The 15,350-nt window shown below is 50.1% G+C and overlaps 5 protein-coding genes across 5 annotated transcripts; 1 reads left to right on the top strand and 4 right to left on the bottom strand.

Annotated features, from left to right (window-relative positions):
* Positions 1 to 159: 159 nt before the first annotated feature.
* Positions 160 to 2,029, bottom strand: GT037_003268 (uncharacterized protein; the record flags this gene model as incomplete). The annotated part of the gene is made up of 4 exons (XM_038928315.1): positions 160 to 1,277; positions 1,330 to 1,473; positions 1,523 to 1,778; positions 1,832 to 2,029. 4 exons carry the CDS (start codon positions 2,027 to 2,029, stop codon positions 160 to 162), a joined length of 1,716 nt encoding a protein of 571 aa, XP_038789593.1.
* A 4,938-nt stretch (positions 2,030 to 6,967) lies between these two features.
* On the top strand, positions 6,968 to 8,197 carry GT037_003267 (leucyl aminopeptidase; the record flags this gene model as incomplete). The annotated part of the gene is made up of 3 exons (XM_038928314.1): positions 6,968 to 7,117; positions 7,168 to 7,908; positions 7,958 to 8,197. The coding sequence occupies 3 exons, from the start codon at positions 6,968 to 6,970 to the stop codon at positions 8,195 to 8,197; spliced, it is 1,131 nt and encodes a 376-aa protein (XP_038789592.1).
* Positions 8,198 to 8,413: 216 nt separating this feature from the next.
* GT037_003266 (uncharacterized protein) lies at positions 8,414 to 9,757 on the bottom strand (the record flags this gene model as incomplete). Its single annotated transcript, XM_038928313.1, has 2 exons — positions 8,414 to 8,805; positions 9,448 to 9,757. Coding segments are annotated over 2 exons (702 nt in total), but the record flags the coding sequence as incomplete, so codon positions are not given.
* A 685-nt stretch (positions 9,758 to 10,442) lies between these two features.
* On the bottom strand, positions 10,443 to 11,213 carry GT037_003265 (uncharacterized protein; the record flags this gene model as incomplete). The annotated part of the gene is made up of 2 exons (XM_038928312.1): positions 10,443 to 10,579; positions 10,625 to 11,213. The coding sequence occupies 2 exons, from the start codon at positions 11,211 to 11,213 to the stop codon at positions 10,443 to 10,445; spliced, it is 726 nt and encodes a 241-aa protein (XP_038789590.1).
* Positions 11,214 to 11,944: 731 nt separating this feature from the next.
* GT037_003264 (ribonuclease hi large subunit) lies at positions 11,945 to 14,613 on the bottom strand (the record flags this gene model as incomplete). The annotated part of the gene is made up of 5 exons (XM_038928311.1): positions 11,945 to 12,756; positions 12,804 to 13,140; positions 13,544 to 13,737; positions 13,787 to 14,128; positions 14,187 to 14,613. 5 exons carry the CDS (start codon positions 14,611 to 14,613, stop codon positions 11,945 to 11,947), a joined length of 2,112 nt encoding a protein of 703 aa, XP_038789589.1.
* Between the last annotated feature and the right edge of the window lie 737 nt (positions 14,614 to 15,350).

Below are 15,350 nucleotides of genomic sequence, written 5' to 3'. Positions count from 1 at the left end.
CTTGCAAAACATAAAACGATGTATGTAGGAAAGAGATGGTGATGATGATGGTATATGACTCCAGCCGAAAACGGCACCGCCGCGGTTCGAGACGAAAAATGGTCTTCAAGGAAAAAGTCGCTGTCGATGACAAAGGAAAATCCAAAATGGTAATACATCTCACGATGCGCGCGCGATCCACTCTCCAGAGTTGAGTCGCGAATGAGCCGGTCGAGCGCCAGCCTCCTGTCTATGGAGGCTGCATTTCGCGCTGCCACGTATGCGTATCACAGTGACCTCGCTCGAGTCTGCTTCAGCCCGCATACTCGCGTCATCCCTTGCCCTTGGCGCTGGGCATGTGCATATGTCTCCAGCTCCATCTAACTCTACGTCGTCGTCTTCGAGGTATATTGTTGGTGCAACACTGCTTCCTCCATCTTCGCTCTTATCCTCGGATGAGCCTAGCTCCTTGTCCCAGGTCCTATGACTACCATGTCTCTTGAGGCCTAGGCTCTTCACAATCTCCTCAAGTTCCACTGCGCTCACTCTGACTCTTCCACCCTTTTCTTTCTCGAAATCGGCTTCAGAGTCTTTGTGTGAGTCTCCACTGAGCTGTGACCAGTCACTCACTCTACGTGTGTGTGTGCTGACTGTTGACGCGGAGAAGCGTGACGACGGCCCTAGTTTCGTTGTCTTACGAGGAGGGCTGGACCGTGTCGACGGAGCCTCAATGTCAAAGTCGAGATTTGATTCGTCGTCGTGGAAACGCGATAAGCTGTGGTTGCCTTGTTGAAAGTGGGAGGGGAAATAAGCTGTGTCGGGCCTGTAGATGACTGTCTGACCTGAATAGCGGGAGTTGTAAGAATGGTTTGTTTCCTCTGGGTAAGTCTCGGAGTAGCTAGGAACTACCTCGTCGACATCGCCATGGAGTAGGTGGACGGTGCTACCGGCTACGGGACCGGAGATGCCAACGGAACGTGGAGCGTCACGGGCAGCATTGGCGGGACTGCGGATTGCTCTACCGAGAGGCAATAAGGTGCTAAGGTTAACAGCTATCATCGCGGTCAGGAACTCGCAAATTCCCCACGTGGTGAAGTTTAAGTCGAAGTTGTTGCGATAGCCGACCTCAGCCCATGACGTGACGACCATCCAGGTTCTGATGATAGCTGCCGCGCATGCAAAGAGTCCCAAAGATACCACCGCAAGAAGATGTAGGGTAGAACCGAGCTTCAACGAAGAGCTCACGGCAATAGGGATCGTGAACAAGGTCAATAGCAGACTTGATGCAGCATTGATGGCTGGACCACCCAGTCAGTACCATTTCTAGTATTTATGGACGGCGATACTTACGGTAGTTCGCCAGAGCCCAGTGCTTCGACTCGCTCTGCGACATGCACAATGCCCTAGCATCTGAAAGGTCCCAGGCTGCTACTAGAGGGACACATTGAGCGAGGAGTGATATGAACCACTCAACCGTGTGCCAGAATACTAGTACTGTGTTCATCAGCTTCTGCGTTAGATAATATCGTGGCTGTAGACCTACACATGAGTCCGATGAGAAGAATAGTGCGTGCCATCAGCAAGCACGAACGACTCCCGGCGTCAGCCAGAGGTAGAAGGGTAAAAGTAGCCGATAGCTTAACAGCACCCAGCCCTAAGATGACGAGTGAATTCAACGCCCACATCCATGGGCCCATCTGAACGGTCTTGCTGACCGGTAAGACATAGCCATCCTCCTGCTGCCCGATACCAAGCTCTACGACTCCAGTGAATGTGATGAAGATTCCTATTGTGCATAGCTGTTTGAGTGTTAGCTAATACAGAACCTGTTCACTCCAAGTTTCGAACGTACAGCGGCCAGTACCATGAGCCCATCATCGATGGCGAACGAACGAACGAGCCTTCCACGAGTGAAGGCTCTTAGCGAATAAATCAACAGCCCGGTCAAGGCCAGCGTGACGACGATGGCAAGATGGAGCGGTCCCCTGTCGGGGACTTGCCAGGGCAGAGGAGTTCCGGAGGGTGAGACCGCGCTGGCATTGACATCCATTGTATGAGGCGACGATAATGGTGTCCGGTGTCCTGTGTCCTCCGCGAATTCATGCAGAGTTGTCGACCAGGCCGAGGGGAGTTGGTTGAAACGGGTGAATGTCCGATGAGAAGTACACGGGTGAAACGAACGTATGGGCAAGAATAAAAGAGCGTGGTCGAGAGGAGATGGAGGAGACCAGGATGTTTAGAGGAGAGCGTCTTGTACGGCGAATTGAGCATGGCGTTTCAGCCCGGGGTAGCACCGCAGACACAGGCGCATGGTTCACGGCTCCTCGCCGACGTCGCTATAGAGATAGCAAAGCTGCATAGGCGTAGTGGGGAGCCAATCGTCGAGTTGTCATAGCCTGCAAGGTACACGAGCGGGGATGATTTTGTTTTGCCGTTGAACTAGTCCTTTCTTTGCAGGGGTCCAGTGTCTTCCATGGTACAGCACGGCTGCTCTAGTGAAGCTATCAGCACCTGGGACTGATTCTCAGGTACCCTTCCGGAGTCCTTCGGTGCGCGACTGCTTTTCTCAAGGCTGATCTTCTGTATCAGGGACATTTCAGGGCTCATGAAGGTCTCTCAGGGTCAAGACGGTGAGGGTCTTTCCAGCGCGGCGGTATACCTACTCCCTTATCCGTACCATGTGTATCTGATAACGGAGAGATGGTCTGTATATACGATGTCGTCATGATGAGACGATGCAGCTATCCGGACAAGGCAGATGATTTGCTTCCTCTCCCCATCATGCAGCCAAAACTGTCCTAGTAGAGATTGTGGCTTGAGTTTCAAGCAGTAGTAATTCAGGACTGCTGTACAGCTGAGAAAGAACAAACAGAGAAAAGGAAGTCTCAAAGTCTAATGTCCTTCAGGGATGGATTTGTGTTATGGGTTCGTGTGGATGGGTGGGGAATGGCGCATCCCCGCCTGCATACAACTGGTCGAGCGCACCGTTGCTTTTGCTCGTGATCTTCAGATTGACGAACGGATTTTGCAAATTCCAGCGCCACAACGATATGCGAGATGCAGGAGATCTGTTGGAACGCAAATCCATCGATGGAACATCTGATACGAGCTGAGATGCGGAGGCTGTGCCAGGGCGCCCAAGGAGGCGTATCACGACACAGATGTCGTTAGGACAGGCTCGTGGCTCAGTGATTACCCAGGTCTCGACTATGCATCCCACGCAACAGCTGGCGGATGGTCGTAAACGGGATGAAACGTGTTTCTCAAAAAGCATGCGTATGGCGTAGTGCAACGGATCTGTGGAGTCGAGCAGATCTTGGATGTGCTTAGGTTGGTAGCGAGGATTCCGCTTTCAGTGGCGTGGAGAAATTGTGGCTCGTGCTTTGGCTATTCATGGAGATGATCAGGACGTTAGCGGCGCGGAAGTCGTGCTGTGCCGGTCTTGGCACGCTAGCTCGGCTCAACAACTAGCATTTAGTGCTCAAGAGCCGTACCATCTTACACTGGTGTATACGCACAGCACAGCGCCTGCCAGAATCCATCCTAAATATTTCCTTTCGGTCCCGCGAACTACAGAATCAGGTTTGATCAACTACACCGTCAGAGGAAGCCTGATGATTGCCACGACTAAATATAACCGGGGTGTCGTTGGGGCCATGTAGGATACGCACCAAGTCTCCCCCTACCGCACAGGCGCTCGACCATCGCATCAGAATACACTGGAAAGGGTACCTTTGTATGTGGTACGAATTCTGTGGTGCGACCGTGGAGAAACACTCTGGTCGCGCAAATCCTGCGAGAATAGACGCGATGTGTACGGGGCCGGTGCAACACGCGCTTTTTCCGGTCAAAGTCGTGAAGGCTGAGGTCAAAGGAAAACGTGTCGGTGAGCCGTGTTGAGATATTGAAGAGAGCGGTATTCTTTGCCGCTGCCCATCATCACTATTTGGGATTGATACCAAAGAGTACATGTCGGTCTGAGATGTTGAGAAATTGGAAAGAGCGGTGACCTTCGCCGTTGCTCGTTACCAACCGGGTATAACACGTACCATCTGACCTGCTTTCAATACTACGGCAACTACGGCAGTTGCGGCTACCATCGCCATATCTCCAGTATCTAGCCGAGACGTACGTGTGCCGGCAATCTTCAATGAAACGACTTGCCCAAGTTTTAGGCGCAATGCGTACGACTTCTATATTCGAGCCGTTGTCGCTGAAGACGCTGCAAGCAAGATTGATACAACTCTTTGTACGAACAGGCCATACAATAAGACGCTGCTGGCATCTGGATCCAGGTTATAAGTTGCTCCTCTACTAAAACCCATGGATATTGTGCGATGGAGCTCTGGAGCAGACCTCCCGATGGTGAGCGCTCGCCGCACGTGCGATTCGAGAAAATGAAAAGCCGAGCTCCAAAGGTTCATGCGAGGAGTATTGTTTGCGGAAGGAGGGTAAGCAATTACACATCCAGACCGCACTCAAGTTCTTTCCCATCACCTCCAATAGGTACAGTCGGAAGGGCTACCGCTCAATAGGTCTGTGCATTCGTCACTCAGGACACCTTGAGAACTGTTTGTGCCAATTCCCGAGCTTAAGCATTGACGCCATTGCACTGACAGAAGCGACCTTTTTTTGCGATAGTTCATCAAAGGCAGATAACGCAACATTCGAGTGAGTGCGTGCATCTAAAGAACTGCAAGAAAACTACGTTTGTCCTGCAAGTCGAGAAACATATACCAGTCTTCGTCAGATGTAGATGCAAATTGAAACAAGATCTAGCCAGAAGAATGAAAAAGGCCACACACACACACACATATCAACTCACTTTTCGCAGCAATCTTTGAGAATGCATTAGCTTCTAAGAACTAATCTTAGCTCTCGCAGATGCGACGTTCAAAGTAAGTAGTGTTCGATGTTTGTCTTTAGTCAAATTTCAAAAAAGAGGTTCTGTCTCCTCTGCCGCACCATCCACCATCTCTGCCACAACGATATTATCCCCAGATCATTACAACCGCAAAAAAGATAGCTAGAGCAAGTGATGCATCGGCCGGGAATCGAACCCGGGGCTAGCCGAAACTGTCCTGCGAAGGATGGCAACGGCTAATTTTACCACTAAACCACCGATGCGAAAGATGCTAAGCATGATAGAACTGATGACCTAACCAGGGGTCGCTGAGAGCATGTTAGAAGCTGTATTCGAACAGGTGGCAACTGAGTGCTACTTACAACCTGGAATCTCTTGATATCGAACTGAGTCGTAGTCAAGCGCCTTGCCATTGGGCCATTAGGCCAGTTGTTGCTTAGTAATGATGACAAGATCAAAAGATAGAAACATTGTATGTCGAATTATCCATGATTCTGTCAGTTCAGACGGTTGAGATCACATTGAAAACGCTGCATGGTGGGGCAGTGTTGCGGCAAACTTTTTCTTAGTGAGATTTGCCGTGGTGGGGCATGCATATCGACCAGTCCAACCGGGAACTTCATGTCCATTACGATAGCCTGCTGGCAAACAGCTTCGCTTGCAAGCACCTACAGACGCTCGCTGCTTCAGAGCGTGCGTTCTTTGCCCTTTACATCCATCGCTTGGACTACTTGATTCCACACCGTGTGCAGCAATGCAGGACCGCGATGCCGGACTCGACCGCGAGTCTGAATTATAGGGATACAACGCGAAGTATGCCTGACTGTGTTTTCGTTGGTATGATTTCCGTTCTGTTTTCCGAATGCTACAGGCCTATCGCCAGAAGATTAGTGTGCATGCTGTGACGTGCTCTAGCTTTGGTTTCCATCTTTGCTGGTTAAAGCGCTGTACTTTACATCTTTACACGCTTCGTTGACCTGTAAGTATATAACACCAGCTATCTCTACGGGGCACTTTCTAAAAACTGATTGTGCTCGATCGCTCTATACTTACGTCGTGAAATCTTGAAGGTGCTACGAAATGGGTGGGCTTTACGAACACATTAAGGACAGTCAATAAAGACGTCAGTGTAGGCTTGTAACGTATTGATGACAATTAACATTAAGATTCAGACCGTCTGTAATTCGTTGCGATGCCGTGCTGTTTTATCCATCTCTCAACACGTCGAGCTGTTCCAAGCAGATGTTTATCAGTTCAAGGATATTCCATGGAGCCTTTTGAGATCTTGATAGCTATTGTGCTATTGTGATAGAGGTCGAAAAGATAAGGGCGAAGTAGAAGCATTTAGTATGAGACAATCACGATTAGGCAGCTGCGCTGCTGTCTACGAACGAGAAGCGAAGAAAAAAGTAGGCCCTCGCTTGCTTGCTGTTACGAAAGGCTTTATACGATTGGTCGGCTTCGTAGCGAGCCGAGGCGAGCCACAGATAGAAATTCTAACGAATTGCTAGAGATACATCTCCAGCAAGCAGACCACGATATCCATAATGGGTGAGGAGTGCCCATTGGGAAGTTGAATCACGACCAGGGTCGTGATCCATACAGTAGTGGAGCATGAACCAGCCACATTAGCGTGGTTCAAGCGCAACATCTTCTCGTGCATGCAGGTGCAACGTCCTACCCTCGCTTCCTTCTCGTAACCCCCTCATTGTCCAGATTTCATCAAAGTCTGGCTAAATGATCCGACAGTTCGGACCAGCAAGCAAATTACTTTCTACCTGAATGCAAATATACTCTTCGCGACAAGACACGATGCACTACCCCAGGATAGGAAAGAGACAAGACTCATTACAGCGACAAGACGCGCTTAGCATCTACCCCGGATCTTTTGTACGGTCCGATTGGCTTGTGGGTTACGATATTGGCTCGCTCTACTCTTGGTACATCCTTTGAATACACACAAACATATCGCCCGTGGTTAGACAAGGCACCAAGCGGAACATGATGGAAGAACGCACCCCGAAGCTGACGCAAGACACCTATATATTTGGCATCATGAGCACGATTTGAGTACCACACTGGCTTCAACTACTTAAGCAATCCGATATCCCCAGTATTACCAAGATGAAGTCTGCAGCTCTCCTTGCCGCAGTATGTGCGACCGCTGTGTTTGCGAAGCCAGAGCAGGTCGCGCCTAGGGCGCTATTCACTATTGAAGTCGCTCCTGGAGAGACTAGTCAGATCACAGAAGAAGAGAGATGGGAACTTTCCGCTGTCAGTAACACACACCTCGCTAGGATTCACCTAATCTGACTTTCTCCTAGAGCGGCGGCTGCGGAAGCCATTTCTTCGACATCAGTGACTCTCATGTCGCACCTCTCGCAGTCAGAGCAGGACCACCCTACCCCAAAAAGTTCAAATACCAAGAAAATGTCAAGCGACTTTTCCCGAAACTCAGCTGGGATAACGTCAAAAAGAACTTAGAGTACTACTCTACCTTTCACACGCGTTTTTCCGAAACCGAAACCGGCGCCGAGGCTGCGCAGTGGCTTCTTGGTCAGGTTCAAGATGTCGTATTGAAGTCTGGAAAGAAGGGCGTTACTGCCGAAGCCTTCCCACACGCACGATGGCCGCAAAACTCTGTCGTTGCGCGTGTCCAAGGACGAAGCAACAGGACTGTAGTTGTGGGTGCTCATCTCGACTCTATCAATTCAGCAGACCGAATGAATGGGCGTGCGCCAGGTGTCGATGATGACGGTAGCGGCTCGTTTCTTATCCTAGAAGCTCTCCGCGTATTGCTAAGCGACAAAGACTTCGGCCCAAGCAAGCTGCAAAACTCCATCGAGTTCCATTGGTACGCGGCGGAGGAAGGGGGATTGCGTGGTAGTCAAGACATCTTCACGCAATATGCGGTTGCCGGCAGGGATATCTGGGCCATGTTACAGCAGGATATGGTTGGATACACAAAGGCTACTCTTGATGCTGGAAAGCCAGAGAGCTTTGGTCTTATCACTGATTTCACGGATCCGGCGCTTAACGAGTACATCACTCGCGTCATCAAGGAGGTGAGTGCATGCAAATCAAGACATAAGCCAGCAGATCTAACTTCGATAGTACACCGACATCACATATGTCAACAGCACATGCGGATACGCGTGTTCCGATCATGGCTCTGCGATGAGGAGTGGCTTCCCCGCGTCGTTCGTCTTCGAATCTGCTTTTGAGTACCGAAACCCTTACATCCACACTGCCAATGACACTATGGAACATATGGATCCCGACCACGTGATGCAACATGGCCAGCTCGTCTTGGGATACATATATGAGCTTGGATTCAGTAAGCATGACTTGTAGGTAGTATCAGCGATGAATTAATACACTTTCATCGAAATTTAATCAAAAGATGGCTATTATGAACGCTAGACGATAGTAGCAGTTGAGGTGCCTGTTTCCTGTCTAGGCCTGAGAGTCCGCCTTCGTAGCTTCATCGTCTATTCTGCCTCCTACATCGACATGATGAGATACGAACAATACCTCAACTGTGTAACCAGCAGACTACTCCGAGCCAAATCAGGTCCGCCGTGCCCATCCTACAGCCTGGTCCATCTTCGGTAGCCAGTGTCCTAGTACACATTCCTCATTGGGGTTATTTTGACACTTGAAGTTCAATTCGACCATTTCTCTCGCGATGGACACGACACCAGGCATATGCTCGTCCTTTATGAGCAAAGGAGATTCGTGATCAAAGACCTCGCAGATCACGTTTAGCGTATCTTTAATCTTCTCTTGAATGTCGGAGTCGAAGATGTGCTCGTAGCCGTACAGCTGCCTAGTTGCACACCATAGTTGTATGACGAACTCAGAAGCCTCGATGTCAGATGTGATCCGATCGAGCGTGTTGGCGGTCTCGCGTTGACCAGACATAAACTCCGGCTCACGACCGAAGGAAAAGAGGACTACGTCTGGATGAACCGGACAGGTGTTGTGATGTTTGAGGTGATTGGTGAGACAACTACCACAATATACTCCGTGACAGGGATGCGATTCGCTTCTAATGCGGAGAGATAGTGCTAAGACAAGTATGTCAGTAATCAAGAGGCGTGAAGAAGGATTTGTTGGCTCTTACGTGGGAGAAAACCTCCACAGAGATCGCAATCTGCATTACTCTCGATGCATTCATCGAGGAAAGATTTGCGGTCCTTCAATGGCACATCCATGTTTCTTGTCTTTGATGTAAGGAGGGATTCGAAAGACAAAGGTGACTCGCCTTCGGAAATATAGAATAGAGAAAAGAGTTGGTTGTAGTTTTTTGAGAGAGTGCTCAGATTTATATACAGGTAGAAGAGTGAAGAACTAGGTTGGTGAGTGGACTAACCTCGTGATAACGTGCCTAGATAAGAAGGTAGTTCTTGTTAAAGTGGTGTTATCAGCGGTGGAAGTACCATGTTGACTTCGAGTGAATTTGAATTCTACCCAATGCGGTGGAAGTGCCTCGTTTTCTTCGCAATATCTCAACTTTCACACCAACACTTCCCTCAAACTGTACGTGTGTCCTCCAGCATCTCCCGTACCAGCTTTCTAACACCAGGCAGTATTCGCTAAACACATGGGGGACCAAAGTGTGATACTGGGCCATTGAATCAAGCCAAAGTTAACGCCTTGTTCGATATCAGAATCGTAGATAGTCTGTTCTCGTTTGTAGAGACCGTACAATGCCTTTCGAATGAGCTTGATAAAGGTTTCCGCCTCGATTCGAGCGTCAGGATGCTGAGCCAACTGAACGTCCTCGTTGGCGAGGGGTATCTGTCGCGCGCTCTCGAAGAATTCAGGTCTGTCAAGTTTGGAGAAGGGCCACTGTTTGCCAAGGGGGTATTTGGGTAGTCCATATTCTAGATCGCAATCCCCGGCCAGTCTCTAAAAGCAATCAGTACCAAATTTGTGATGACAGTTTGCGGGCCTCATGTATATATGATGACAGTTTCTGTCGAACGGTTGATGATCTACATCGAACGGTTTCACACAAATGCCGCAGTTGGCAAGAACAAAGTCTCCGCTGAGAAAGTCGCTGCGCGAAAAAAGATCTGCGCTTGGTGCTGCCATTTATGTGGTTGTTGGGGATCCTGCTACCTAGGTATCGTTGGGAAATGGGACAATGTTGTTGGAACTCAACGTTGACTTGACCAGCTGCGACCCGGAAACAAGTTGCTACCAAACATGCTATAATGATGAGAAAAAGCCGCCTATAATGTACACCGTATTTTCATAGTCGGAGGATGCTCCCCTACATGCATTCAATGTCGCGAATGTCCGGGCAATCCGAAAGTCCTGGTGGCTTCCGCCGGCTCTCCGCATTGGTGAAGTCCAGCGGTTGTGTTTACGCCTTTATGTCTCGGTGGGTGCAAAAGCAAGACCCACACGGATCCGCCGCCCACTCAGATGTTGAAAGCGGACACAAAGCCAAAAGAACGTCAGACTAGCAGCCATGAATGCTTTCTACAACCACCGTCACCTTGAGTAACACTTGAATGAGAGAATCGAGACAACAAGAAGAACAGTAATGCCCGGCTCCAAAAGCAAGATTTTTTGGTGAGCGTGAACCTCAATGTGCTCGGCCTTCTCCCCATAGGGACTTTTGGGGTAAACACATGACAGTTTTTAGCTCAACACCCAAAGGAATGTCGCTGGCAGGACTGGATGGATGCAACAATGACGAGCCTTTCCTCGAAGCCATAACTGATTGGTGGGTCGAAAGATTGGTTGACTGGTCCTGTTCGTGCATACAGTTGGAGGTCGAAGGAGCATCGAAAGAATTAACACTGCCGGCGGGCTCAGTATCCGGCGATGACGGATGTAGTAGCGTTGAATGCCGTCGCGACTTCGGCATTTCGACATCGCCATGATTTGATAATGAAACAGTGCCGCATCTCTTTTGTGTTGCCGACACTTGACAGTCTGTCTCAAACCATCCTACGTCGTTGAAAGGGTCTACGATAGAGTCGATCGAGCTACGGCGTAAAAGCTCTTGTTTGAGATTCGGGCGCCAGCTTGGCCTGCGGTTCGATGGAGGTTGTTGATAAGGATGGTCGCGTTTGCGTTCAACACGTTGTGTTCTTCGCACCTTGAGCGGCGTTACTGTGGTCTTCGGCGATAGTGGCGGTGATGGAGGGTATGTGTCGGTGTCGGTTTCTATGTTGGCTGCATGCGATGCTTTGGTTCGGTAGTAAAAGGCTCTGAGTTCTTTCTCATAATAGCCAGGTGTTGTGGATAGACTGCCTTCTCCGCGCTTGGCTATTCCACCTCTTCGTGCAAACGGCCTGGGGTTGCTGTAATCTCTGGGTGAGTTTCGACAAACGGGGGCATCAGCGCACATTTTGGCAAATTCAAGTTTTGTTATCGCGTAACCAGGCTGGGTCTGGGAAGTTTGAGTACACAAAGCGTTGAGTGGTGGAGGTAGATGATCTTATGATCTTCTTACAACGGAAGTCAAGCATGTATATTGGATTGACAGCTACTTGTAAGGTCAAGAGAGGATGACTCAGATACATTGATCTAATTTATTGTATATGTCAACGTGGCTGGTCGCACGGTTGTTGTGAAGCGCGGGCATTATCGAAGATGGTTGGTGCCCTGCATGGACGACCGTTGGCACAGTAGACGTCAACATGCGCACACTGCAAGCTCGGAGCCCAAAGAACAAAGACCAGTAGATGCGAAAGGTAACATGACAGCTGAGATGGCTTGGATATCCTTTCACCGCTTCTTGCTCTGTCGACCAAATACCAATGTTTCTATGCTCGCTTGAACTGCCTCGATGGATTCTCCCTGCGTGCGATTACGACATCCGTGCCAAACCTATAGTCTGCGCGTGATTTTGCTTGTTTGTGATCGGGCAGTTAGCAGACCCTGCGTCTAATGCTGGCGCCCGGTGCAGGACGGACCGATCGGTGCGCCCGAATACTCTGCCCTGCATAGTTTGATTTCCGAATCAAATTATAGGCAGTTTGCGCGGTGCCGATTTTGTTACTGATTGCGTTCAGAGTATCCAACGTGCGGATCGTGGTTGAGCTGGTGCTCTCAATCTCGTACGGTATCCGCACGCGATCAGAACACATCCATCTCCTGGGTAACACGCTTTCCGAACCAGTCAACCAATTCGTCTCCACCACCCTCATTCTTACCACTAAAGAAGTCTGTCATGCGCATATCGTTGCCATCGTCTTCCGTAGGCCATTCGATAGCGACGTCGGGTTTCTTCCCTTCTAGAAGCTCTTTGGCGGTTCCCCACGAAAAGCGAGTCTCGCTACCCCAGCCAAAAAGAGGGTCCATGTTCAGCTTCAGCCAGGTCTGCGTCCTTGGGTCTGACGGGTATCCGGAACCCCAAGCCACCTTGACTTCAGCATCTTCGTTCGCCTCGGTGGCGCGATTCTGGTAGGGTTCGTAGCAGACGTCCAGGGCGGCGTCCCGAGTAACCTTGGCACACACTGATGCCGCACTGACAACAGGATATAGACTGTCGGCCTTCTTCGCGACTGTAATCCGTATTGTAGGCCATATCCTCTCTAGCTTCTTCTGGTAAATTTCTGGTTTGCCAATGGTGTCGATGTAGATCTCCTTGACATTCACTCCTTGAGCCAGCACCTCCTTGATCAGGTCTATGGTGGCATCCATTGCTTGGGCGTTAAGATTGTACACGTTGGGGGATAACATGTGCGCTGAGATGTCTTGAGCTGACATGACGCGTGTTGCCCATCCGCCGGCCTCGTAGAGATCTGAGCCCTTGGTGCAGAGCTTGCGCATTAACTCTGTGCGGACTTCGGGAGTCAGGACCTTGGAGTCATCGAAGTGGTGCGTTTCTGCAAGGAGAGAGTGGTGCAGTTCGATGGGTAGATAGAAGAGTCCGTACACCATGGGTCCTGAACATGTTAGTGACTAGAAGGACTCTCACAAGGCAGTCAAGTACCCAAGACAGGACCTCGTCCAGCTTCATCAACACCTAGCACGACTTCTCCGGACACGTCGTCTGCTATTCGCTTCGGTATTGGCGAGAAGTGCGAATACGACTTTCCGCCGAGAATGCCTGGCTTGGATATTGAAGGTGCCATGAAGACATCTGAGGGCGGTGTTTCCAGCTCAATCTCTTGGATGTCCATCTGAACGTCTTCCTGTGGTTCTGACATCCTTCTTGTAGTATAGATTTGGTGGTTTGATCGTAGACGTAATGTGTTGTATGTCGTTGCAGAGCAATTGGAGGGGGGAGACGCGACGCGTTCTTCGGCGGCTTCGACGCGACCGAGGCGCTAGCGACGTGAATGGTACCGAAGCACGGCAGAAGAACGGCAGAGCCCACACACACCTCATGCGTACACGGCACGTTGCATGCCGTTTTCAACACTTTTCCCCGAAACCTACTGCAATGGGTAAGTTGGTGCCGGCAAGTCATGGTCGTGCTACCACACAAAGTGACTCGCTGCATGAGTCTCGCCGAAGCCAGTCACTTTTCCCCCGGGGTGGTTGCATGGATTGCGAGATGGGTGGTACCACATTACAACACGGCTACGGAACTGCTACATACGAGATCAATCGCGCCTATTTGACAGTGTTGTAGATCGCCTTGCTCGGACCACTTCGAACATTCTCTTGTACCCAATTTGGCAATCCTCTCAACAAACTGATTTTGTTTATACTGCTAGGCAGGAACACCTGTCCGCCGCTGCAGCCCATGATCCTTCCAACAATCGCATCCGCGACGGCAGTTGGCTCAATAATTGCAGATCTCTGCTTCTTGAGCTCCTGTTCTACGGGTGCGAGAAGAGGCGTGCGAGCCCAATTGGGGTGTATGGATGTTGTCAGTACGTTCGGGCTGTTGTAGTGGAGCTTGAGTTCCTGGTTGAGCGCTATCATGAATCAGCATGCTGCACCAAAGAGTAAAAGCAAACATCGTACCTTCATGGAAGCTGAGAATGGCCGCCTTCGTCGCACAGTAATCCGCCAGACCAGCGACACCAACGAAGCTCGCAGTACTTGCGACTGTCACGACATGGCCCTTGTTGTGACGAAGCATATCTGGCAGGAACGCTTTAGTGGTATACCAGTTGCTGAGCACATTTACATCGAAGATCTTCCGGAGATACACGTCGGATGTGGTGAGAATGGTGTGAGAAGCTAGGATGCCGGCATTGTTGATGAGAATAGTCGGTGAACCCATCGTTTCCTTGATCTTTTCGGCGATGGAGTAGACTTCGGATGGGTCGGTAACATCGCATTTGAAGAACTTCAGACCGGCATCTATCAGGCGCGTCAGTACCAGGCGATAGCTACCACAGTGAGTGATGGTCAGTCTTACAACCCTGCAACCCTGGAGGCAATTGCTGAATATCCAGCACTGCTACCCTTATCCCTTTACTGACCAATCTCTTGACCACAAGCTCCCCGATTCCGCTACATCCTCCTGTTACAACTGCCACCTCCCGGCTCCAGTTCCACTTTGCCTTCTCACTTCGCAACCTGCCTGCATTTAATGCAATGTGATTGAGCTGCTTGTTAACAACTGATGCCGTCCCAGCTATCAGACACCACTTCAAGGCCTTCAGAATCCGTGCATATCTGTGGGGGTCTCGAAGAGCAGGGATTCGAGTTGTGAGTTGGCTACGAAGTCGTGTAGGCCCTTTTGTCAACGCCCATAGTAGGGTTGCTGTCACTAAAGGGTTGAGTGCAATATGACCGGCAGAAGTCGTAATGAGACTGAGAAGATTTTGCAATATTTTCGACATATCTAAGTTCACATCTGAGGTGCGCAAGTGAAACCAGAGTGCGGACTCTGAGCATTTCAAGAAGAACGTCTCTTGTGTAACTTTCCTTAGTGTATATAGGGCGTTGCGGGTCCGTTTGCATCAAAAGAGGGGACTGAGCGACGCCAATAGAGTCTAATTGAGGGGACTCGCGCCGACGATGTCGAAGCCTCGGCTTCTCAGTATCGAATGCCCACGTTTATTATACGAGCATCACTTTCTAGTGCGTCGAAAGCGGAGTCTTCATCAGTTTCAAATCGGGCAGCGAAGACTGTATACTTCAAGGCGGGCATGCATCTCAGAGCATTGGTATATGCCCCGATATATCGAAGTCAACCCCGGATTACACGCTAATCGATGGAGACCGTGACGTGCCACGCGATAACGTCCTGCTCATTACCCAGAATTTTGAGGACTTCTCGAAGGATGCAACCACCTTGGTGGCAATGCACATGGCCATTGTGCTGTTACTGGCACCCTGCGTCATTTTTGTGAAGCTGTTCAGCAAAAATACATTGGAGCGTGGCAAATGAGAATAGAAGGCGCAGCTGTCGGGTGCATTGCTTCTCGGGTGCAGAGGTCCGCATTGCCTGACCTAAGATCTGATTGGTTGTTATTCAAGCCAAGCAGTGCACGTGTTGCGGCTTCCTGCCACGAGCAACTCTATCCAGACATCGCAACGAAGGCTTGCCATCCGGCATCACTCGCGATCGATATCT

Source organism: Alternaria burnsii, assembly GCF_013036055.1.
Source record: "Alternaria burnsii strain CBS107.38 chromosome Unknown 746, whole genome shotgun sequence".
Lineage (NCBI taxonomy): Eukaryota > Fungi > Ascomycota > Dothideomycetes > Pleosporales > Pleosporaceae > Alternaria > Alternaria burnsii.
Note: the sequence above shows the minus strand (reverse complement) of the source record. Positions and strands in the feature narration are given on the sequence as shown.